The sequence below is a fragment of the Ambystoma mexicanum genome, chromosome 4q, assembly GCF_040938575.1.
Source record: "Ambystoma mexicanum isolate Mex_15411 chromosome 4q, UKY_AmexF1_1, whole genome shotgun sequence".
Lineage (NCBI taxonomy): Eukaryota > Metazoa > Chordata > Amphibia > Caudata > Ambystomatidae > Ambystoma > Ambystoma mexicanum.
Window position 1 is genome coordinate 793357189 of NC_090928.1, and position 26902 is coordinate 793384090.

A 26902-nucleotide genomic window follows, 5' to 3' on the forward strand; every position below is an offset into this window, starting at 1 on the left:
GGCTGGTAGTGACCAATATTAAAAATGCAGGTAATTAGGTCAGTAGTGACCAACAGTAACATGCTAGTTAATAAGACTGATAGTGACCATCATTAAAGGTGTAGGCCATTAGGTAGGTAAAGACTAACAGTTCAACCAAAAATAAAACGTTAGAAATGTATGCCTGTAGCACCTAATGGCAATGAGGCCGTCGTTTGAGGCAGTCCAAGTATCTGTGTATAGTGGTTCTGTGAGGGTGGGAAAAGGGACAGTAGTGGTTGAAGGCACAAACTGGTTAGGAGGCCGAGAAGGCAAAGGATAGGGTCATAGGTACCAGGTCAAAAAAAGGGCCAAACAGAATGTATTCATTCATTGGTTGCTCATCGCTGGTGACACCAGGTGAGGCCTAGAGCACGGGATTTAACAAGATCGCAGATGGCCTTGTATGCCCTTAAAATGGGAGGAATAAGAACCAGAACACTGGATTTTGCCACACAGCGTTATGAAGTCAGCATTGTTACCAAGGATCGAAGAGAGTGTTAACATTATTTTCCTGTATTCCGTAATCAAAGTCAGCATAATTGTATTACCATAAAACCTGCTTTGTGCAGTTATTAGCAAGCTCATTGTTTGAGGCTTGCGATTAAATCACTAACGAAGTGGAAATGCTTTAATTGAAAATGGCACAATACGTTATTTTAACATCCTTAGCAGGAGAAACAATGCAATTAGCCGAGATGTCCAATTAAAACCTACCCCGCATGAAAATTACATTTCAGCGAGATCACTTTTTTGTTTTGACAAATGTGTTTGCTTCTTTCATGAGTGTGTCCATGTCTTCCGTGTCTTTCTCTTCTGAATCCGGCTCATAATCTGAATCTTCATCAGTGGGCTCATACTCTTCCTCCTCGTCGTCTATAAAGCTGTCCTCGAGGTCGTAGGCATTGGCTTCACCATCATCATCGCTGTCATCCTGCAAAACGCTTCTACCTGCAGCAAAAACAGTAACCAAAACTGATGATCAATAGTTAGAGGCCATTGTGTCTTCTTGGTGATGTACATCACTAAAACCGAAATTCTTTAAAGGTCGTGGGAGCCTAGATGTCAATAGATTACAATAAATAAATAAATATATGATGGGGCCTTTTATAATCATCGAGGCATAAAAGAATGAACAGGCTACGAAAGAAAAAGCCTTCGTTGATTGAAGAGCCACTCTTATGTAGCAGAAGTGAATATGACTAAACATCGGTTCCTCAAGGCTGCCACAAACTACTTATTTTCTACTGGAATTTATAAATCATCAACTCAGCAATAAGTTGAATTCCCTCCCCAGAGCACGTTTGAGATTCTAATACCTTTGGTGACGTTTAACAACAGGGCATTAAAAATTGCAAAAAAATGAATTCTTCTCACTTTGATTTTTCTTTGGACAGTTTCGAAAGGTTCTGTCTGGGAGGGACGAAGTCATGCAGATGGTCTTATAAATTGCAGATCAAATTTAAGCTCCCATATGGAATTTCTGTTCTCACGTAATACAAAAAATGCTGCAGTTATTTACACCAAATTGGGATAAGTAGTTTGTGTCTGAGTCAACAGACAAGCTTATCTTGGTTTAAAGAAAATCCATACAATGGAACAAAATTCAGTGAAATCTTGTATGTTGGGACCATGGATAGATAGGTCACGGACCTCATTCAAATGGGTATCCGGAAATATGACTGGATTATGCCAGTTTGAATATATTCCATCTCCGTGCCATGCTGTATTCGCAAATTCTGGGCTGTGAAAACCTTAGAAAGGATCATATAACTCTGGAGGGCAGCGAAATGCCCCAGAGGGTGCAATAGGCCATTTTCAAGTGTTGGGATGCACATACAGCGTCCCAGCCAGGCAAAAAGATTCCGGTTGTGGAAAACCTACTATGAGAGCAATAAATTGGAGAAGAGTGAAGGTTGTGCCGCGGACAGTGCCTTCATTGTCTTAGTTAGGTCTGATACATATTAGATACTCACATATAGCAACACAGAAAGAGCAACACATTATTACTATTATTATTATAGTAGGGAGAGTGCTGGGAGTGTTAGGTGCTTGGCCAAAATACTGCTAATCCTTTTTTTCTTTGGAGTTGGAGATCACGCTTTGAGAGTCTTTCTTCACTTGCTACTTCCATCTGGAACTGCATCGCATGCTTGGCTAATAAAACCTGCCCATCCAAGCGGAACGAGTGCAGAGTGTTGGGAAGTTAGGTGTTTGGCCAAAATACAGCTGATCCTTTTTTTTTTGTTTGGAGTTGGAGATCCCGCTGTGAGTCTTTCTTCACTTGTTACTTCCATATGGAACTGCACTGCATGCTGCGCTAATAACACCTGTACGCGTTTTTGAATGCTGTCCTTCACTTGAAGGAGACTATCATTGCATTAAACCCAACCGGAAGGAGGAGAGGGCGACAGCACAATGATAATGATTTGATATTTACATAGCTCTGTCGGCAAAACGTTGTACATAAAACAAATTTACAAACAATTATCACCCAACAGAAGTTGATAGTAATTTATCGACTTCGGAAGGATGAACGGCACAGTTGGCCTTGCCAGGATTCAAACCAGCCACTTGCAGATCACAGACAGATGCGAGCAGCAAGCACTGAACTTGGTGAGCCATCTTACTGGCTATCTTGCCATTACAATGATGGCCAGCTGCTGACAAAGCTAGAGATCTGCACATGGGAGGCTTTAGATGAATTTTACAAGTGGATTCATTCATGCAACTTGATTTTGAGATTTAGGTTGGTGGCCAATAAGGATGGAATTGTATTTTTGGACCCAACGGTTAAAGGGGGAAATTGTCACATATAGCGATGGAACATTATACCGCACAGATAGGACTATATTATTACATTTTGTTAGTGTTTTCATCTTCAAGTCTTACAAGACAATGTGCCATTTGGGCAATTAATTGGCCTACCACCCGACGTGATTAACAGGATTGGATAGAGTGGGTGTATGTACTGCAATGCAAGCAACAAGCTATGGAAGCTGATCAGGCAGAACTGATCCCTGTTCTCAGATGCTGAGGACTCGCTTGGCAGCGTGTTCTTGCTTTTAAGAAAGGGAAAACGTTGAAACAATCACTAATCAGGACATAAAGTGAACCAGAATGACCAAGTATTACTTGGGAGGAAGGATAGCTCAGAGGCGACTGGTTGTCTTGGAAGCAAGACAACGCAGCATGTTGTACGTTGTACAAAAGGGACACAGCCCCTTTAAGAAAGACGTGAGGGAAAGGGCGGGAAGAAGGAGGAAGGGGAGGGGGCTGGAGGGGCGGAGGACAGAGAAGTGATCGGCGTGAATAAAGAAGGTTCACAGCAGCTCTGGCTGCGTCTCGTTATTGTGTAACCAGATAGAGTCCAACACAGCACAGCAGTGGTTCGAATCCTGATCCCGCGCTTGGAAACCACTCGCTGGTATAAGCGCATTATAAATTAATAAAAATAATAATACATCACTCTGGAGCTTTCAGATAATACAAGGCCATTTCACATAGGAGTGCAAATAATGTTTATTTATCAACAGCCAGGAGAGAGACAACGTTGGAGAAACAGTGTGGCATATGCCATTATTCTCTATGAACTGTGTAGGAACGACCACACGAAAAGGAACAATAAGAATATCAACCCGCAAAATTCCCTGAAAATGGTGAACCAATTTTCAGAAGTGTACGAAAAGAAGTAGTGGAAGTATGTTCCCCGCTGGTCTGCCCCCAGATCCCACAAAACCTCACTTCCACGCCCCTCCCTGCCACGCGCAATCCAAACCCCTAAACAAACGCGCCTGCTGTTTAAGGGAACGTTCAGTGCAGTGCACTGAAATCCAAGTTTCAACTGCTCGTTACGCTCTGATTTTTAAAACGAAACGGTTTCTTGGAATGGTAAAACTTAATCTAAACAAAGTAGAGGAGCGACGCTCCCGCCCACTTCCACCACTGCAAATGGAGTGCCGAGACACCGACCTCGATGTCCATTCACATCGCTAAATGGATTCCAGCGTCTGCTGTGGTCATTGCACTCCCACCGAACGCTCAGCGCCGCCGCCTTTCACTACAGTCCAGACGGCAAGAAGGGTTTGGGTAGATGTTTTTCTCCCCTTTGCCATCTGTGAATTTGTAGCTGTTTTGCTGCCTGCTCTGAATACTCATTGGCCTAAACCATAGATGGATAAAGCCCACTTTTCCCATTAAGTAGAAAAAATACAATTCCTGGCACCTCTACAGGAAATACGTACATGTCAGGCGTTCTAGACTTATTACCGGCAGGTGGGTGGTAATTACCTCATTTGGGTTCAGGGAATTTCATATAGCGTGTGCCGAGCTCGCGGGAGAAGTTGTTAGCCCCACTACTGGCGGGGCACAGGGCTCCATGCAGAGCTGGAAGACAATTTTAAAAAGCAGGTCACAGTGGTGCCATGATGTTCACTCAATGCCCCTCCAAGTACCTGCATGTGCACTAATAAGTGTGCCTTTGCTTTGTGCACTCTGCATAGGGCTCAAGGTTGATAGGTTCCTTGTGCTGACAATCATGCAGGGTACCTTGGAAGACGAACTAAGTGGACTACAGGTCCCAGCATAATAAGTAGACCTGTAGCCGCATCTCACCCGGAACTGGATGATTACAGAAAGATAAATGGAGTAGGGGCATTACCCATTGCAATGCCGACCCGTGCCGTGCCCCCCCTCGCAAGATCAGGTGGCTACACATATAACCCACAATACTCCTGGGTTTGTGCCTGTCTAAACAACCGATTTTCCTTGGGATGGTTACAGGGCTGCCAGCAGTTGCTGGGCTGTGATGGGCTCAAAGTGAGAACACTCCTGTGTTCTGGACTTGGTGATAGCAGGAGGGGGAAGCGAGATGCTGGGCAAAGGCAGAATGCATGATGTTTCAGAGAGAGGGGCCAGCAGGTTAGTGGGCGTGGGGCTCAGGCTCTACAAGCTCTTGCTGGGTGCCCAGGAGCAGCTCGAATCGACCTCTAGGAGAAAGGGCTGTGTTTCGCATATGGCGGACAGGCGAATGGGGTCAGCCATTATACGTTCGCCGGGCAGTGGCATCGGAGCGTCAGGGAGCCTCAGTTCCGCGTGGCGAGCAAGAGCAGGGATGAGGTGAAGCACCCACACGTGCAATGGCATCTAGACTCCACAGTGTGCAAAGCAGCGGAAAGGAGCCACAGCGTGATTAAATCTGTAACAATCACTACCAGCGTTCAAGCTATAGCAGGGGTAGAAGAGCGACACTGCAACACTTGCTGAGAGGCCAGTTTTTGTTATCCGTTTCGTACAAATAAAAATCGGGTGTACCAAATTTGTACGCGGGACGCCCTATGTTCTTGGATTTAACCAAAGATTGTAAGTACTCGCATTGTAATTGAATAAGGTCTGCTTGACGTAAACAGAATCAGATAAAAGGTTTAGAATTACTTGCAAGAAATATCACATATGAATGCTGCAAATCGAATTATACATCGATCAATTGGGGCAGCCCATGATACGAGATGGACGAGTATTTTCTCAGTATCTCTTGCATCGGATGCCACGAAGAAGAATGAGCTTATATGTGTAGGTAACATTTCCTGAAGGATAAAGCCAAGTACTTAACTTTGACATTCTAGATACATTTAATAATATTTGCATTTCAGCAATCGTGCCAAGACCGTATTATGTAAGAATTTGACACTTGCCTGCGTTTGCAACACAATTGATTAATGCACAGGGTAAGTGCAACAATGGGCAACAAATCAAGTGTGATGAATACCCTATTACACTAGCCTGAACCATTATTCTGAATATTACAGAAAAAAATGATTACTGACGAAGAATACAGGATTCGGAATAGATACCTAACATGTAAGTGTCATGATATGATTAGATAATGTGCCTGGGTGGAAGGGCACAACATAATGGACACAATAATGGAAGACGTTCTCCACGATAAGGAGCAAATTAGCATGTACACTAATGTGTTAATGATTTATATTGATACAGCATCCCATGCCAATACAATTGGCACTGGAAAATACCATAAATCTGGATAATGAATTACGGTTGTCTCACGAAGTCTGCTACTCTGGTTAACATGAAATGAGCATGTACACAATGTGGTGCAAGTAATAACATTGGGGACTAATGTTAGATGTCAGTTGAACAAAGGGTCAACAATTCATGAAATGTAATGGTTTTTCTTGTGTTTTTGTCCGTCTTTCTTTTCCTCTCTCCCGGTTTAACCCAATTTTATGCAATATAGGATTTTAAACAGAGTAACAGTTCATGTTGTATTTGTAAAATTGGTGCAACAGCAAGGAGGAGGAATGTGATTAAATTAGGGATATATCTTAGCCTTGAGGACAACCTATGCTCGAAACACGTGTCGGCTACTAGTTGATTTATCTGATGCATCGCTTCACATGGTGTGACCAAACAATGAAGAGTATCGAACTATCGCGAATATGTATAATTCCATATAGCAACTACAACAACAGCTATTATACCGCCACTTACTTTACATCCCTGAACACTGCTCAAAGTTTGTTGACAAACTACATAGCAAATAAATAAATAAATAAATAAATAATAATTCCATATGTGGTTTATGGATAAAATGATTCGTATGACCAGGGTTATCTTGTAGAATGAATGCACAATACGGCTATCAGTTGATATATCTGATGTATCTCTTCACATGGTTTCATTACTCTATTACCCCCCTCCCCCAGCCTTACAATAATGCAATAATAATGTTAGAGTAGCTAACACTAACCCTGACAATTAATCTACCCTAATGACGAACCAAGCCACAACTTCTTTCCTATAACCCCTAAACTTCCCCAAAACCCATTCTAACCATACACCCGGCAAGCACAAACCCACTAAACCCTCCTTATTCCTAACAGCACTACATTTCTGGCTACTTTTCCGCTGTGTTTAGTGACTACACTTTGCTTACCAACTTTTTCAATGCAGAGGTATTTTCACGACGACTTTTTCACTGGATACCAACACAGGCAGGTGACTCATCTGCTGAATCAGAGCGCCCTCTGACATATATAATATGATATGGCATTTATAACACGCCTATACACAAGTGTTTCAGCATTGCCCCTGTGAGGCAATGCTCGAGGGAGAGGAGAATAGCACTGTAGAGCACTTTGCAGAGACAACAAGGAGGGAGTGGCATTTGTTCCTGACACCAAGAAGAAGATTGTAACCGAGTGGAAAGACCCTAAGAAAATGATAGTGCACCAGTTATGCAGAAATTATACCAATTGGTTGGGGAAGAGATCAAGCTGCTTGAGTCGCTGGAACTGGAATTCCTGCTGTCCAGAAAGAGGGCAGCCATTCAGAGCCTCTAAGGAGGCAGCAACCATAGACTCCTTGGATAGAAGGTTGACTCTTCACTTGGGACCTCACAAGGGCCCACCTATATTTGCAGATATGCACCTTTTCGTTTTACATGGCTAAGACGCCGGTGGAAAACGTATGCCCTCCCTAAAACAAGATAGAAGAGGGCATCATTTGTTCAGAGTTGATAGAGAAGAGGATGCACCAGGAGGTGGAGCCATTTACGGATCTCTCGTACGATGGGGCAAGGGCAGCTGCTTTAACTTCGGGGAAATCAGTGGCAATGGTAGTGGTAGCCTGGAGCCAAGTGCATGAGAGACTGGAGTGCTGACAATGCACCGAAGACTGTCTCTTTATCTCCCATTCCAGGCATGGGATGAGCTGTAAGAGGTTGTGGACATTGCCCATAAGCAGGACAAACATGCAGGGACTTTGCAAAAGAAGACACAGGTAGGGAAGTCTCTGGGTCGAGGTAGGCTGATGTTCAAAGGTTTGATTTGATTATTTATTTATACCGTGCTAGTTCCTCAATGAGGACAACCAAACAGGGACTGCATCTGGGCGCTGATGTTGATTTAGCTACACAGCTGCAAGGGAAGCTGCATAGGTGATCAGATAAAAAGGTGAGTTTTATGTTTCTTTTGAAATACTTGGAAAGACTCGAGAACCATCCTGTTGGGAGTAGATTGGGATTTTTTCTGCAACAATGGACAACCTCGATCTCAGACATATAAGGAATCTGAGGTCAACAAGATCGAGGTTTCAGATGCAGTGATCAGGAACAGTGCAGCTTTTACTCCAGTGGACAACGACATTCAAAAAGTCTATCTTTCTATCTTTATAAAGCGCCTTTGCAAAAAGGCACCTAAGTGCTAATGACAGAAGGGAAAAGCAAAAAGTTGCATCTTTACTGCAACATGTGTGTTTTTAACTTAGGTCTGAACTCCATGAGTTGTTCTACAGCCAGAAGATATCTGGCTAGGTTGTTCCATAGCGTGATTGTTTGAACTCGAAAAGAATGTTGCATCGCTCTTTTCCATTTGAAACAAATACTGGTTAGGATCTGAGAGTGCGGAGATCAAAGATTGTGAGGCGGGCAATAATACTTACATTTATGCTGAAAATACTTAAGGCCAGTTCCAATGAGGGGCTTGAATACAAGAATAGGTGCCTTAAACTTAATGCATGCCGTGACAGGCTGCCAAGGCAATTTCTTGAGGATTGAAGAAAAATGTGCTCTCAGCGGGCACGAGTCACAATTCTGGCTGTCCTATTAGGGACTGTTTGGACGCTGTCTAGCACGTATTATGGGGATACTAGTAGCAATGCATTGCTGTAATCAACCCTGGAGGAAATGTCTCGGGCTATAGATGCTGCATGGCTTTCTAAATTAAAAAGTCTAATTTTCTTGAGTATCATCAAGTAATAGTTTGTTTAAGTCACTATTTTATTAGCCATGTTGAGCCATTACAAGATGGGTGTCAAAGAAGGCTCCCAAATTCGACACAGATGTTTGAACTTTGTTATACTTTTGTATGGAAGCTCTTCAGAGGGAGTTGTGGGCCCTACAAGTAAAGGAGTCTGCCATTCCAGTAACAGCAGAGGAGCAAGTCCAGGGATGTTACTCCAAAGTGTTCTTGGACGACAAGATGTCAGCGGATTCCACCCAGTATTGAGCATGAAGGGTGTGAACTCTTCTGTTTGCAAGATACGGTTCAAGATGGAGATGCTGCAAAAGGCTTTCCATTGATGGGTCAGGGGGATTTCCTGGATTCCCCTTGGCTTGATGGGCGCATACCATCCGTGTGTGCGAATAAACCAAGGGCATCATGGTTGCTATCTTTGAATTCCAGTGGTGCAATAGCAATTTCCGTTCAAGTGTTGCTCTTTGGTCTGAGGTAGGGACCTTGCGTGTTTACTAATATCAGGTAACACTAGTGGGGCTTTTTCACAAGAAAGTCTTAACAGGTTTCTCCCTATCTAGATGACTAAATCATGAGGATTACATCTGCCCTGAAGGTAGCAGAGTGCATGTGGTCTGTGCGAGGAAATGACTACTGCTCTGCAGAAGAACAGGTAAACCACCTACTCAGCCACACAATACTACTAAACCAGCAGTGAGTCAAAACAGACACAAGTCGACGGGTATGTATCACCTTCCGTTTTTATGGTAAGTGGGCCATGGGTAGGTTAGACTCTCAGGGTGGGATATGAGGTGATAACAGAAGCATCCCAAACAGCAATAGTACCAAGTCTCAAAAATAAAAGAATGTCCAAACAAGTTTTATAAATATAATTAAATACAAACATGCAATCAACTAACTAAAAACACTAGCAAAAAATCCACCCCTGTAAAGAGAACACTGAAATATGCAGATAGATAGATTATGGCACCCTGGTTACTCAAGCAGGGGTGATCAGACAACAACATGCAGCAATGTCACTGTTCAAAAAGGATATGTCTTTCAAGAAAATGACTGAAAAGGGGGCTTATGAGTCACTATGGTCAAGGAGTCTTGACAGTACCTTATACTTGGTCTTGGGGGTGATTTGACAGCGCTAACTGGGCTTCTTCTGTTCTTTCCTTTCAGTGCATCAGCATAGATGGTTACACAGGTTCGAGTCAGTAGTCGATTTGGGTTGAGACAATTTTGCTCTGTCGATTCAGTGTGCCACATGATGGTTTTCAGTGGTTGGAATCAATGGTGTCAGATCAAAACAATGTCCTGTAGAATCAAAGTGATGCTCAAAGATACAGAGAGTCGGATAGCCCCACAGCAGTGATTCAGGTTTGTGTGGAGGTGGCATTGAGTGCTACTGGTGCAAGATGGCATCAAAACAGGTCTGAAGATGAAAAGGGTGCCAAAAGCAGCACGGCAGGATCTGCAATGGCTCGAAGGCACCATCACGCAGCAAAACAGGATGCCAGGCTGTTTTGTACTTCTCAGGTTGCGGAGTCCCAAACCAGGGGCTTTAGGACAAGAAGAGTCTTTCATACTCTGCACTCCAGTGAAGGGAGTTTGTCTGGAACCTACAGGATTTCCTTCAACTCCAGTGAGAAGCCTGGTTCCATTGCAGCTGGCAGAGCGACATGACTTGATCCTCAGCAGTCACCCTGTTAGGGAACAGAACTATCCTCTACCTTGGATGCCTTCTGCTTTCATTTCTATTTCAGAGGACTTTAGAATGGACTGTACTCCCAGCAGAGGTCACTCACAAGTTAACGTTCTTTCGACTGGATGTTCCTCCAACGTATTCCTCATCTATGGTATGTAATGTCCACAGCTGTGCTGCTTCGGAATTTTTTCCATCAGAGGGCGTCCTTGCGTCGATGGTGTTTGGTCGATGTCCCTCAAAGGCCTCTGTCGAGGGTGATGAAATCGGATGTTAAAAGTAGCACGCATGGCACCCTCAGCCTCAGTTCATGTTTTTTCCCCCTCACAATGTGTGGCGCACATGTCCAGAACACAGCATTGACAGCACTTAGCCTTGCTGGATAGAAGCTGTAATGGCATGGGAAAATCTTTGAGAGGGGTACGCTGGGCAACGAGGAATACGTTGGAGGAACATCCAGTCGAAAGAACGTTACCAGTTTGGTAAGTAACTCGTTCTTCGATGGATTGTATCCTCCTCAATGTATTTCTCATCTATGACAGACTCCCAAAGCAGGAATCATGATTGGAGGAGGGAAAAGAATTTAGATATACCCAATTAAATGGCAGATTAAAGCACTGCCTTACCAAAGGCAACATCCTGAGCATGGGAAGTATCCAAGGAGTAATGCTTAACAAATGTATGTATAGAAGACCATGTTGCAGAATCACAGATATTTTTTCAACGGCACACCCCTCTGTAAGGCAGTCGAAGTAGCAATGCCCCTGTTGGAATGAGCCAGCAAAGGAGGGTCCTTACCAGCCAACCGGTAGCATTCCGAAATAGTGAGGATAATCCACCTAGACAAGGTCTGCTTAGAAACAGCCTGTCCTAATCGGTGTCCAGTTGTCCGGTCCTGCGTAGTCTTTGATCCACGGAAGCTGCTGAACCCCAGTCTCCCCAAAAAGTTTGATCAACAACTGAATTAGAGAACAGCTGAAGTTCCTATTTCTTAGGGGGAAAGGCGAAGTGGAGAAAATAAAAAAGGACACAGGTTCTAGTCTTCAATCTAGCACCAATCTGCAGAGGAATAAGCAGAAAACAAATTACCGTTGCATACCTTTAAATCACAACTCCACTCCTATCACTTCTGTCAGATTTCATACCTGTTTATCCTCTGCCACATGCTTAGAGGATGGGTTTACAATGTAAAGATCATCTTCTCATCTTATTGAAATGTACATAAGACTTCACTGGAAAAGAGATTCCTTCTTTCAAGAAACTTGAATGACTTGTTGAAGAGAAACAGTTTTGAGGTTTTTTGACACTCTGTGTTAGTCTCCACCCAAATTATTTCTGGTGTCTGTTTAACTAGAAATTCAAACTTTGAAGAGGCGTCTTTGAGGGAATTTGCAGAGATAGGTTACTTATATGACTTCACTTTCCTTACTGGGTTGCTCTCAATAACCTTTAAAGTTTATCTACAATGAAGTTCCTTATCCCTTTAAACTCTGCTCAAGTAGTATTCACTTTGTAGAAAATATTTAGCACAGTAGTTGCAATGTAGCAGTTCTGCGCATGCACGATTGCCTCAGCAGCTTCTCCGCATGCGCGACTGTCTTCTTGCTTCTTTCCTTGCAATTACCTGTGGAAATTTAGTCTTTGCTCTACGCGCTCGCGCGCTATCTAACTCAGTTGCCCCTGGACACTTTTCATAACCACACTCATAAAAATCCAAAAGACTAACTTGAATGCATTGTTATACTAACTACAAACACGCGAAAAGCGCAATGTCAATCTCCGCTCATAACTAAAGAAACACTTGCTAAATTGCCATGCGTCCCACATTAATATTGAGAACGCGAGAACACTCCTCGCGCATGCGTTCCAGCATAATGTCTATTCAGGATCAGGCAAGCTATGTCCCTCACTCCCTCAGGCGCACTACGCTTTTCTAAAAATGAAACACTATCTATTACAGACCTCGCGCATGCGCTCCAACGTAATGTCTGTTCAGGGTCAGGCAAGCTCTGTAAACACTACGCAGATTTGAATCGAATATTATCTATGTTTCCAGAGTTTAAACTTTGAAATTCAAACGATTCACGAGTCATGACAGAGTTGTTCATTTCACTCAGCAAATAAAATCAAAAAGCGGATGAATCTTTTTAAATCTTTCAGATCACGAACGTTAACTCCAGAGTTAAGTTCCTTCAAAACAACCGCATTACCCTTTTCAATAGATTTTTTCAGAGGAAGTTCTCAATCAGAATTTGTATGTATGAAGATAAGATATCTAACTAAATACCTAAGCTAAGTTTATCCTTAAGAATTTTCCAAACTGTCACAGAACACTTTCCTGAAGTGAAGACCTTTCTTCAAAAATGTCCAAACAAAACGCTGAGCTCCCAGCAAAGTGTTCAGGTTGTCTTGTCCCACGCAGCAGTAGATCTGACGTCTTCCTTCAAGACTCATTAAATTGTTTTTAAAATTCCTAAAAAACATGAGAGCCAAATAAACAGGACCTTCCTGGACGTCACTGGACGATGAAAGGCAGTTTAGAATGCCATCTGATCCAGCAGGTGATGTTTTTGATCAATCAGAACTCTGCCCCACGTCTCCATGATGGATTGGTTTACCCTCACTCTGAAATTAGAATAGTTAAGGCCCAAACCATTTTTACATTTCCTTTTAACCTAATTAACACTCCTAAAGACAGAATCAAACCAACTCACACACCCAGACAGAATCAGACCTGACACCAGTATACCCGACAAAGAGCTGGTCATCCACTCTGATTTTTGCCATTCTAGAGAGATAAAAGCTCAAGGCTCTTCTAGGATCCAACATATGGAGCTGTTCCTCTTCCTTACTAGGATGAGGAGGAGGATAGAAAGCAGGGAGTACCACCATCTGACTCGAATGAAATTCGGACACTACCTTAGGTAGAAAGGACGGACGTACTCCCAATACAACCCGGTCCCTGTGGAACAAATTAAAGGGTGGCTTAGAAGAAAGTGCCTGCAACTCGCTCACTCTTTGAGCAGATGTAACTGCAAGTAAGAAAACAGTTTTAAATGTCAACAATCTTAACGGGCAAGAGTGCAAAGGTTCAAACGGAGCACCCATCAGAAATTTCAGAACCAAATTAAGATCCCAAACCGGCACCTTAAACGGCAACGGCGGGAACACATTTGTGAGCCCTTTCAAAACGGAGTGATCAGTGGAATTTTAAAATAAGAGCATTCCTCTGAAGAGCGCTTAAAGATAGACAGCGCTGCCAGATAACCTTTAATGGTGCCCACCTGAAGACCCATGTGGGCAAAGAAAGCAAGAAGGAGAGAGCCTCCGGAATCGAGCACTGAAAGGATCATATTTCTTTCCTCAGCATCAGTCGCAAAACCTACGCCAACAGCAACAGTACAGAGACTTTGTTGCCGGCTGCCTAGCCGAAAGCAACACCACCATCACGTCATCCGGGAGGTCCCAATCCTTATATCTCAACCTCTCAGAAATCACGCGTGAAGGTTGAGAGTCTTGACCTCTGGATGGAGAAGCCGACCTTCCTCTCGCGAGAGTAGACCCACTCTAAGGGGCAGTCACATTGGAGGACAGATGGACATGTCTAGAAGGTCCGGGTACCACGCTCTCCTGGCCCAATCCGGAGCAATGAGGACCATGCGAGTCCCGAACTGTCGCAACCTCCTGAGAACATGAGGGATGACGGGGATTGGAGGAAATGCGTACAGTAACGGGAAGAGCCACTCCACGACGAATGCGTCCCCTAGAGCTCCTCTCGGAGGAAATTACCTCGAGCAGTAACTTCCGATTGGCACCGGTCGCGAACATTTCCACCTGTGGGGCTCCCCAAAGGGCGAAGATCTCCTGAAGGACTTCCTGCACTAGTTCCCACTCGTGGGAAACCGCGCTCTGCCTGCTCAGAGCGTCCGCCCCCATGTTCTCCTTTCTGCCTGGATGAACCGCCCATAGGGAGATTCCCTCGTGAATTGCCCAGAACCAGAGCTGCATTGCCTCCCTGCACAGAGATAATGACCCTACACCTCCTCTCTTGATGAGGTAATGCATCACCACCGTGTTGTCTGTCATTATCAAGACATTCTTCCCCCATTCAGACGGCAGAAAAGCCTTCAGCGCCAGTCTGATGGCGCTCAGCTCCAAAAGACTGATGTGAAGTCTGAACTCTGATGGAGACCAATGACCGCTGATGGACAGATCATTGGCATGGGCTCCCCACCCTGTAAGGGAAGCGTCCGTCACTACCGTGACATCCAGCCATGGTTGCCAAAAAGGCTCTCCTTTCATGAGATTTTTCTCGTGGGCCCACCACAGAAGCTCCTGTGAGACCCAGAGCGGAACATGAAGGAGATCCGACATCCCGTCCGAGAACTGAGACCATTGAGTCCGTAGGAATCCCATTCTTAATCGGTCCTCTGGCACCAGCAAAATGCAGGATGCCATGAGGCCGAGCAACCTTAAGAATTCGAAAGCCGGAAGACTCTGGGCTTGTTGAAATTTTGTGACCATCTGACGAATGTTGGGTGGCGATTACATCCCCAAGGACGTGTCCAAAACGGCCCCGATATACTGGAGCTGTTGGGAATGTGTCATATGCGACTTCTTGAAGTTGAGGGAGATGCCCAGCTTGTGAAGGGAGTGGCAGGTGACGCTGAGATGATCCAAGACTTGTTCGGGAGAATGCGCCCTGATCAGCAAATCATCCAGGTAGGGTAGACATGAATCCCTCCTCGCCTGAGATGTGCTGCCACCATCACCATAAACTTGGTGAAGACCCTCGGGCAGGACCCAAAACTGATAGTGCGAGCCGCCAGCTGCGAACCGCAGGTATTTCCTGTGCTTGAGATGGATCGGCACATGAAAATAAGCATCCTGCAGGTCCAATGACACCAACCAATCCTGAAGTTGGAAGGCCTGAAGGATCTGAGAAAGAGTGACCATCTTGAACTTGTTCACGTATCGTAAATTCAAGATGGGCATCGGTCCTCGGTCCTTCTTGGGAATCAAAAAATAGGGCAAATACCAACCATTGTTCCTCTCTGCTGCAGGCACTGGTTCTATAGCGCCTTTCTCCAGCAGGGCTAAAATCTCCTGCACAAAGAGTGGATCCGGAACCTTCAAAGAGTGTTTCCCTGGTGGATTGTTGTGAGATCAGCAGAGAAAAGGGAGGCAGTAACCGTGGGCTATTGTATCCAGAGCCCACGCATCTGAAGTAATGGCTCGTCACCCTTCGAGATGCTGCGACAGCCTGCCCCCCACCGGAGAACAATGACTCAAGGCCTCAGAGCGGTTTAGAAGCGGCAGTGCCTGATGGCAAAGAGGCAGCTGCCTGAGTGGCATTGGCACCCCTACCTCATCCACCACGAGTAAATTTATGCTGGCCCCTTTGACTGGCCATCCCTCTCACCTTTCCAAATGAGGAGTAATAGCGAAAGGAACCAACCCCTCCTTGCTGTCCCCTAGGACGAAAAGGCTGAGGTTGTCGAACAGTGCGCCCAAAGATTTGGCATCTGCTTTGGAGGTCTGCAACTACTCAAGGCTCTCGTCAGCCTTGCTGACAAAAAGATGAGACCAGTCAAAAGGCATATTGAGAAGACGGGCCTGCACATTGGGTGCAAAACCAGACTTCCGCAACAACGCAAATCTGCGCATCACGGTGCTTGAAGCCATGGACCTTGCGATACTATCTGCAATGTCCAACCCAGACTGAAGGGCTGAAGGGATTCACACATAGCTAGAAAGCCATCCCTTTCTTCCCCTTTGGGAATATGCTCAGCCGCCAGCGAAAATGTCGCTAAGGCACAGGTGGAGTTGGCCGATTTCAGAGCCATACTCCAGCAGAAAATACCTTGCACGCCCATCCATCCATGCGTTTATCGTCCCTATCAGGAGGGATGGTAGGGAAACTCTTAGGAGTGGGGTGTGTGGACAGGTAGCTGGGGTCGCTACTGCATGGGCGGTATTTTATATAGAACGACTTGTTAACCGCCAGAATATTCTCTGGGGCATTCCAAGTAGCAGCCATCCTCTTTTGTAATGCCACATGAAATGGCAACATCGGGTCAGTGGACGGACCCTGATCCAAGATGTCAGTAAAATCATCTTGATCAAATTGTACCGGAGGCCTGGACCAACCCAGGCACTCCACAATCCTCAACATCAATCTCTGAAAGAAGAGTCAGCATGATCTCCAGGCTCTGTCCTACCAAACTCCATCTCAGGAGACGTGTCAAGTCCACTGGCATCATGCAAAGACTGACGCAGAGGCTCAATCCGACTTTCCTCGGAAATGAGACAGTCCGGAACATTAGGAGTCCCATATGGAAGACCAAAAAGACCAACATCCTCATCAGACCTTTCTTCATTCTCTTAGATATTTTGATGGACTGGATGGACTGGAAAAACTACTTCCTCGGGAGAGGCGTACATCTCTTATCAGGAACAGGCTTAACAGACTTAGAAGAAGCCTTCCTTAGAGGATCCACAGCCACAGGGGCTTCCACCAGTAAAATCTGCTCAGGAGGCACCAATGGCGTTGATGACAACGACGGAGTTAGCATCGACAATGGCGCCGACGGCTTCGTGGGCCTCATCGGGGGGTAAAGACCTGACAGGCTCACTCGACAGACACGGCGCTAATGGCGTTGACACGTTCTTCGACAACTTCACAGGCTTCAGCGGTTTTGCTGGAGATGAAGACCGCAACCTGGATCTGGCACGTCTCTGCCGATCCTTTGTCCAAACGGGACCTCAACGGCTCCCAATGCTTATTGCGCCAGCTACCCGGGCCAATGGGTGCACGAGTATCTGGTCGAGACCGTTCCGTGCCGACTTCTACCGAAGGAGCGGACAAAACTGTGCCTGGAGATTTGAAAATCTGCAACATGTGCTCCCGAAAAGACTCCCATTCCTTGGGGGTTGAGGATTTAGTGGGGCAGGCCACCTTTTTCAGGTAGTCATCATCCGACAAGGACGACGAAGGCAAACAGTGATGGCGCTTCCTGGACCGCGTTGATGAAGAGGAAGAGTGGCGCTAACCACTCCGGGACTTAGATCTCTTGGACTTCTTCCGACGATGAGAGCCCCTCTTGACCTGTCAGTTGACAGACCAGCAGACTTAGATTTACGGGGTTTGGAAACACGCCCTACCTTCAATTTCCCCTTACGCTCCCGCAAGGCCTTGGCAGTCAACGACTGGCACTTCGAGCAGTCGTCCGTAGCGTGGTCCTCGACCAGGTACCACAAGCAAATAAGATGCGGGTCTGTTATGGACATCTTGTACCCGCAATCCTGACACTTCTTGAAGCCAGACCGTGGGGTAATTGGGGTAGAAGAAGAAGACATAATACCGAATGCAATAGGAAACACGAGGCGCGCCGAGTTCTCAAAGCAAACACGTTTGCGGAAACAACGGAACTGAGGCTACGGGCACCGTGCGTGCTACTTATAACATCCGATGGCGTCACCCTCGAGGGAGGCCTTTGAGGAACATCGACCCAACGCCATAGACGCAAGGGCACCCTGTGCCGAAAACATTTCAGATGCAGCACAGCTGTGGACATTACATGTCATAGATGAGGAATACGTTGGAGGACACAAGCCATTCGAAGGAGTATTCTTCTGCTGATGTACAATGCTCACTTAAGGAAGGAGTGGGAGACCCCTTTTTTTGGTAAAGGCAAAATGTCACATGGAATTGGACAAAAGCAAGCCTTATTTAAGGGGTTCAATCCCTGTTGCAGTATCAAGTGGCCCTGGCCTTCTGACTTTAAACTGCTTTGTCCTGCAGGCAATGAGGGGGGGGGGGCAGTTAGGAGGGCAGAAAAAACCCTTCTCAGGCCACCTTTCCTCTAGTTAGTCCGTCTGCTACACCTTCCCATGCTGCTTTTTGAAAGGCCTTTTGGTGTGCAACACCCAGGTGTGAGGCTGGCCTTTGTGATGTGAGTTCCCCTTTGAAGCAAGGTTTCTAGGAGATCTCCTCAGAGATCTCCTGTTCCCTGAGGGGAGGTGTTTTTATTTCATTTTATTGGGCATGTATAAGGCACTTACACAGCAAGACAGTGTTTCAAAGCACCACAAGGAGCAAGGGACAAATAAACATTAGAAGTAACAATAAATAATAGACAAAGAACGATCCTACTAGGCCTTGTGACATTCGGAGCGTGCAAGTGCAGCGAAAAGAGAAGGGGGTGGGAGGTGTAGGTTTAAGGGCTAGAGGGTACCCCAGGGGGAAGTGCCAGAGGTGCCTGTTTCAGGCAGGTAAGCGCATGGGCGTAGACATCCCAAGTGAAGAGGGAGGTCTAACAACCATCAGTTAAGTGCGCACCTGAGATAAGCCACCCAGCAGGCAGGTGTGGGCCCAGAGGCCAGTGCAGGGGGGAGGGCTGGATGCTGGTGGCGATTGGGCAGAAGACCAGGACCCTTTAAAGACTCATGAGAGGCCTGGCTGCCAATATCAGCGACTGTGGGGATGGTTAGCACGGGAGGGAGAGAGGGAAGGAGGAGAAGAGAAAACTCTTGAGTTGTTTGCAGAACTTGAGGTGAACCGGTTCAAGACAGAGAGAGAGAGAGAGAGAGAGAGAGAGAGAGAGAGAGAGAGAGAGAGAGAGAGAGAGAGAGAGAGGGAGAGAGGGAGACTGTTCCAGCGGAGGGAGCCAGTGGAAGAGAGAGATCTGCCCCCATCGCTCTGCTTGGAAAAACGTTTGACCTGTAGAGAGTTAGAGTGAGCAGATTGAAGGGATCTTGAAGGAGATTATTTAGTGAGCAAGAGCTGCAGGTAGCATGGTCCCAGGCTCCAGATAGCCTTATGGATGATGCAAAGACTATTGAATTTGATCCTTGCAGCAACAGGGAGCCAGTGTAGAGATTTTAGAGCTGGAGAGATACGCCCCCTTGGCTTGAGGCCAAGGATACGTCTTGCAGCCGTATTCTGGATTAGTTGAAAAGGCGGAGGGAAGAAAGAGGCAGATTGAGGAAGAGGCTGTTACAGTAATACAGCCTGGAGAGGACTAGAGCTCTAGAGACATTGAGCTTCTGGGGGAAGATGAGGAAAGGGAGAACACCCATAAGAAGGTGGAGTTGAAAGTGGGCATTCTTGGCAAGGTCAAAGATGTGAGGAATGAAGGAGAGTAGAGTCGAAGATGACCCCAAGATTTCTGGCTTCAGTAAAGGGAGGAGGAGAGCCCATAGTGGGAATCTCAGTCTTACTGGCATTAAGACAGAGATCGTTGGAGGAGCGCCATGACTGGATAGTGGATAGGCAGTCAGGGATGATAGAGGAGGAAGAAAAGGAGGAGGAGGGGTGTTTGAAGAAGAGCTGTATGCCATCTGCATAGCAGTGGAAGGGAGGGGAGAAGGTAGAGATCACGTGAGCAATAGGAGCAAGGTAGATGTTGAAAAGCCAAGGTGAGAGGATAGAGCTCTGGGGAACACCACAAGTAGAGAGAGTGGTGGGGAGGAGAAAGAACCAAGAAGCACCTGGGACAGGTGTTCAGTGAGGAAGGAGGTCAGCCAATCCAGTGCCCGGTCTGAGATACCCAGGGTACCATGGAGCCGCTTTATGAGGATAGAGTGGTTGACAGTGTCAAAGGCGGAAGAGAGGTCAAGGAGAATGAGAACATCAGGAGAATTAGAGTCGAGATTTGCAAGCAATTCTTCACGGGTGTTCAGGAGAGCATTTTCCGTGCCTCTGGATGCTCGGAATCCAGATTGATGGTAATTTAGACAACCAACGAGCTCAGTTTGTTGGATCAGTTGGGGGAAGACCAACTTCTCCAGGAGTTTCCCAAGGAAGGGAGTAGTAGAGATAGGGTGGTAGTTGGATGGACACGAAGGGTCGGCAGAAGGCTTTTTTAGAAAGGGTTGCACAAGAGAGTGCTTGAGAGAGGAGGGAAAAGAGCCAGAGGGTAAGGAGTGGTTGCAGACATCGGCAAGAGCCAGAGTGAGGTTGGAGATGTTACCCTTAATGGTTCTGAAAAAACAGGGAGGAACCTGTTTGGGTGAAACCTTCATAGAGCGGCTAACTCTAGTGACCTCATTCGTTGTGATAGGTGACAAGGAGGAGAGAGTGGGTGGGGGTGCACCCAAGTGAGGCAGGGGGACAGAGAGAGGAGGGGAGGAGGGAGACGAATAGAGAGAGAGGTCAGAATGTCCTAAGTTTTAGAGGTGAAGTTGCTGGGCAGAGCAGTGCAGAAGGCCTGGGAAGGAAGAGGCGAGGTAGAGACTGCAGAAGGATTGGTTAGTTCCTTGCAGATTTTGAAGAGTTCAGCCATGTTGTTAGTGGCTACAGAGATACGGGCCTGGATGTGGACCGTCTGTTTGGAGTAGATGGATAGACAGTATTGCCTTTGGTGCAGGCAGTAGGCCAGTCTGTCAGAGGATGTCAGAGGATGAGCCTGAGTTCTGCCACTTCCATTCAGCTGCACTACACTTGGGTTTCAGAGAGGCTAGATTGGAGTCGTACCTATTGTTACGCTTGGAGAAAGGTTTCAGGCGGATCCTCATGACAGGGGCAAGAATGTCAAGAGTGGGATTCCAAGATGGCCGCGATGCTGTGAACACCGCAGGAGATCCTGCTTTTGGCTAATCTGACCAGCGCAGCCACCCCAGGCGGCGGTAAACAGCAGCGGGGGACCCGCAGAGGCAGAGGAGCGGAACCTGGTCGTGCCTGCCCCTGTGGCACCTTTGGGAGCAGGCGGTGGAGAGTGGCGGCCCGGCGAGGGCCGACCCACGAGGACACGTGGACCCGTGACCGATACCCGCCTTGGACGCGGGGGCAACAGAACAGCAGGCAGTTGCCTGAGAGCAAGCGGTCACGGAGAAGTGTATCGCACCTCTGGAGGGGCCCAGCTGACGCTGCATCGAGTGTCTCCTCTCTGCCTCCACAGCTCTCTGTCATTCTGCGTGGCGGAGGGGCCTGGCGCCGTGCTCAGGCGTCATCACCAGAGGAGAGGCCTGCAGATAGCCCGCCCACGCCAGCGGGAGGCGGAACAGCCGGAATTGGAGGGTCGCCCTGTGGAGGCCCCGGAGGAGAGTGGTAGAGCCCACGGGGGTCGCCCCCTCCGAGACAACACCTGTGGCCGTGAGTGTGCAGAGCCGGAGCGGAGTGCGGCGAGGGAGCTGGGGATGCCGTCGGGCGCCCCCCAGGGAGCATCAATACAAGGTATGGCCTGCACTCTGTTGGGGGGGAGGGCAGCCCCTCCGGCCCCTGGTCTCATCTTCACTGGCATCCACGGAGGCCTCTGCATCTGAGTCTGTCAGCCCCCGCCCCACTGGTTACTCTGCCACCGGACTGTAACCTTCTGGCACTGGGTAGACTGGTCTTTAGTGACTTATATAGAGGAAGTGAGGGGGCGACGGGGAAGGCAACCTGAAGCCCCCCTTCTCGTGGACCCCCCTCTCTTCGTGGATGCACTTGTTTGGCACAGGAGACTCTACAGCCTTTCAATTGAAGGGGTAGGATTGCAGTCGCCTCTCTTCTTCCTGGGCACTCCGGGCGCCCCACATAACCTCAGCGTTTTAGCATACTCAGCAGATCTCCATACTGCCGGGCCCCGCCAGGGCTTGGAGGGTTTCAGCGGCGCGCAGAGGGCTGCTGCGACTTTTAGCGCCTGCAAAGGGCCCCTCCTTATATCGGTGCTCAGTCATGCCTATCCGGGCCTGCGGGGAACCCAGATCTCCAGTCTTTGACCACAGCAACCTGAGCATCCGGCATCATGTCTAAGAATAAAGCCAAGGATCCCCAAGCCCTTCAAAGACCCCCAAGGAGACCGCAGGAGAATGCTCTCACTAAGATATGGGCCAAGGACATGGAGGATTCCCAGCCAGCATGCCCCAGCAAGTGGCCCTCAGGGGACCCTCCGGTGGACATGAACGCTTTGGAACAACCAGTCACCCAGGCAGCGCTGAAACTCCTGCTGGCCGACATAGTGGAGAAGATCACCACTGCGGGGCAAAAGCAAATGGACGTCCTTACGGAAGACCTGATGGAAGACCTCCAGGAGATGAAAAGGGACATTAGCAAGATAGAGGAAAGGGTGGACACAAATGAGAGGGCGATCCAGGACATCGTGAAGACGCAAGGAAGGCTGACACTCTCCTGGATACGCTGGCGACCGCCAAGCATAATCTGGAGCTCCAGGTGGAGGATCTGGAAAACAGGTCTAGGCGCTCGAACATTCGGATCAAGGCCCTTCCAGAGAACACCTTGGATCAAGATCTCCCCCAAGCTGTGAAGGGTATTTTCGCGGATCTCCTGGAGGAGCCGGGATCGGAGGACATCGTCTTTGACAGGATACATAGAGTGGACCCCAAACGAGTGGACCCAGGTGCCTGGCCCCGGGATGTCCTGGTAGTAATGCACATCTTCACGGTGAAGGAGCGAATCCTAACAGCTGCACGGAAGGCTGGTTGTCTCACGTACAATGGTACAGAGATTGCGCTGTATCAGGATCTGGCGCAAGTAACTTTAAACAAACGATGAAGAATGGGCCCGGTATTTTCCCACTGAAGAGCACAAGGTGTTCATTACAGATGCCTACATCCCTTTGGCCTGGCCTTCGAATGGCAAGGGAACGCTCAGAAGATCACCACATGTGAGCAGGGCCTCGTCTTGTTGGGGCTCGAAGAGGAAGCTCCACCACCATCGCCCCGCCGTCATCTCAGAAGGCCGCCCGGAGGGAATGGGAATGGTCCAAGGCCTGCAAGAAGTCGAGGAAAAATGATAACCAAATGCTCCTGAAGGGTCTGTCACCAAGGAGTGGCCAGGGTGTGCAGAAATGATTCCTTACCAAGTGGTATCGCCGACGGAGCAGAGAAAAGATGCCTGGGGTGGGCACAACAGCAGAAAAGTTTTATTGTCCAGGTCGGGTCATGCACCTAATCCAGGGCCTTGGGGGGGGATAGGGTCTCACATATTGGAATGGGATTGGGACATCCCGTGTTGGAACACTTGGGGGGCACTCGATGGGACGACTCTCGAGTTTCTTATTCGAGGAGGGCTGAGGCCAGTCGTCCCATACTGCCAGAGGGAAGAGGGAGGGGAAGGGAGGAGGCGGGGGTTTAAGAGTCACAGGACTAGAAGGCAAACAGAGGCTCTGCAGCGCATCAGAAAAGGGGAGCCCAAGCAAGGAGCGCCAATTACTTTACAGAGTTCAGTGGGAGATATGTTACTTTCAGTTGAACCACTACGTCTAGCAAGCGAACATTGAGGATCTTCTCTCTCAACGGCCTAAACTCGCTGATTAAGCATAAGAAATTGGAGCGCCAATTACTTTACAGAGTTCAGTGGGAGATATGTTACTTTCAGTTGAACCACTACGTCTAGCCAGCGAACATTGAGGATCTTCTCTCTCAACGGCCTAAACTCGCTGATTAAGCGTAATAAAGTGGAGCGCCTCATCAGGCGAGAAAGGCCGGACATCGGCACGCTCCAAGAGACCCATATTCGAACAGGGGAAGGGTCAAGTTTTGGGGGTACGCCAAAGTCCTATTGGCACTCAAGGATGGGCTGGAGCTACATATCATTGGAAAAGTGGCAGATGACCAAGGGAGGTTCTTAGCGGTTTCTCTTGAGGGCAACAAACCCCCCATTACAGTGGCAACATTATATGTCCCTAACACTGCACAAGATACCTTCCTTCAAGATACCTTGGGAAAACTGGAGAAGTTTGCCAAGTCCCCTATTATGCTTACTGGCGATTTCAATATCGCACGGGACCCAGGGAAGGATAGAACGGTGGGAGGGGCGGGCCCACAGGGGAGACCATCACAAGCCCTGAAGGAGAAAATCACCAATCTGTCCCTAGTTGAAACGTGGCGGGAGGTATGGGGAGAAGCTGGGGGGTACACCTTTTACTCTCACGTTCATCGGTCCCATTCGAGAATAGATTACATCTGGATATCAGTCAATCTCTTGGGGAGGGTGCTGGACATCTCCATGGGCTACAACGTTGTTGGATCACACCCCCCTGACCATATCCTTGAAGGCGAGGGGCAGACCCGTGGGGTTGTGCAAATGGTGCTATCCTATCTCCCTATTCAAAGACCCAGTACTGGTCTGAGAGATTGAGGAGGAAATAGTACGCTTCTTTGTTGAGAATTCCGAAGGAGACACATCGCCGCAAGTCAGGTGGGACGCCTTTAAGTCTACCCTGCGAGGGTCAATTATAGGGATGAAGGCGAGAAGGGACAGGGAGTTGAGATTGGAGGAGGTGCAGCTAGAGCAATCACTAAGGGGGATAATGGCTAAAATGGGGGTAAATCAGACTCAGGCTACCAAAAGGGAGTATAGGGCAGTGCGTGGCTAGCTAGACTTGATTCAGACTCAGGCAGCGGAGCAGAGTCTGCTGTATCTTCGGCAGAAATATTATATCAAAGCCAATGAGGCTGACCGGCTGCTCTCGAGAATGCTTAGAAAGGATCTGGCAGGCAAGACAATAATAAAGATTAAGGTGGGGGTGGGAACACAACCACCAATAGTGAAGACATCTTGAGGGAATTCTCTCGATTCTACTCCGCCCTGTACTCGTCTGAAGCCCTGGCGCAGGTGGATCACCTAATTTACCTAGATAAGGTCAATTTACCATGCATAACGCAGGAAGAGATGGAAGCTTTGGAAAGGGATATCACAGAGGATGAGGTAAGGGAGGCAATAAGAGAACTGCCTAATCTTAAGTCGCCAGGCCCGGACGGCTATGTGGCGGAATTTTATAAACGTCATAAGGAAGTACTAACTCCTATATTAATCAAGCTCTTCAATCAAATGGGAAGGGACAGCGCAATAATGAGAACTATGGAAGAGGCGAAAGTTGTCCTCATTCACAAAAAGGGCAAGGACCCAACCGAATGCGCTTCCTACTGTCCCATAGCTTTAATCAATGTCGATTCTAAAATACATGCCAAGATCTTAGCTGAGAGATTAGACCACCTGGTCCCGTAGCTGGTCTACTCGGACCAATCGGGATTTGTTAGAGGCAGGCAGACCAGTGATAACGTTAGGAGGCTGGCCCACCTCGTGGAGAAGGTTCACAAAGGAGGAATCCCCACCCTCCTCATGGCAATAGACGCAGAGAAGGCGTTTGATCGGGTGGAGTGAGGATTCCATTTTGCAACTATGCTTAGGATGGGCTTTGGCCCTAAATTTATGGACAGGATCAGAGCTAATTATAGAAACCGAACCCTTAGACCAGCGGTGAATGGACAACCATCGGACCCTGTACGTGTTGAAAGGGGCACTAAACAACGATGCCCGCTCTCCCCGATATTGTATCCTCTCCATCTGGAACCGTTCCTCAAAGCGGTACGTTCTAACCACCTCATAACAGGAATCCCCTTCACAGGGGAATCACATAAAATAGCAGCCTTTGCTGACGATGTGATACTCTCCCTTACCAGCCAGAGTACGGCCATACCTGCACTCGAAGCAGAACTGGCCCACTTCGGGAGTGTGGCGGGCCTGAAAGTCAATCCCTCCAAAACTGAAATTCTCAACATCACTGTCCCGATCTCAGCAGTCTGCGCTTTGAAGGCCACCGCTCCCTATAGATGGGTGGACCACTATATCACCTACTTGGGAATAAAATTGACCACAAGGCTGGAACAACTTTATCATGCAAATTATCCAACCTTACTGGAGAAACTTAAGAGTAAGATGATAGACTGGGGTCCTTTAGCGGTTTCATGGCTAGGACGTATCAACACCCTAAAAATGACAGTCCTCCCAAAGCTCTTGTAAAACTTTGCTGCCTTGCCGGTGCACGTTCCCCAACCCTTTTCAGGTCTCTGAAAAAAATCGCCAGCAGGTGTGTGTGGGCCAATAAGCCCCCAAGGATAGCGTTCAAGGTGATGAGAACCTCCACAGAACGGGGGGGGCATGGGTCTACCCGATTTCAGGGTGTACTATAGGGCGGCACAGCTGAAGGTGCTCTGGTATTGGCAGAAGGATGATCGGGGCAAAATATGGAGAGCTATGGATAGGGCAGTCCTGGGGGAGGATCCTGAAGGGGTCCTATGGAAGCCGAAACAGGATAGGCCGATTAGGATGTACTGTAGTGCTATCCTGGCCCTGGTGGGCCGTACCTGGGACGAGACAGTGCAGCAGGCCAATTTAACGACGCACCCATCCCCCTACACACCCCTTTTTACTAATCCACAGTTCACCCCGGGTCACAACACTTCCGCATTTCAGGCTTGGCATCAGGGGGGATGTAGAATGCTATGGACATATATGGGGAGGGCTGGGTCAAGCCCTTTGAACAGTGTAACTTCACTCTGGGGGAAGGGGAAAGGTTCTGTTACTGTCAACTAAGGCATTGGCTCAGCCATCCCTTTGTAAAACAAGAGGCGATCCGACAACTCACCCCCTTTGAAAAGTTTCTCAGTAGGGAATCGGGGGACAAGCACCTGA

General features: G+C 47.7%; 1 protein-coding gene across 2 annotated transcripts in view; it reads right to left on the reverse strand.

Moving 5' to 3' along the window:
* Window positions 1–422: 422 nt before the first annotated feature.
* The window catches only part of APLF (aprataxin and PNKP like factor), a 960891-nt gene continuing 934411 nt past the window's right edge, over window positions 423–26902 (reverse strand). For both annotated transcript variants that reach the window (XM_069608357.1, XM_069608358.1), the window contains one exon: window positions 423–969. In XM_069608357.1, the coding sequence (XP_069464458.1) occupies window positions 764–969 (206 nt within the window). In that variant the 3' untranslated portion in view covers window positions 423–763. The remainder of the gene's footprint in view (window positions 970–26902) is intronic.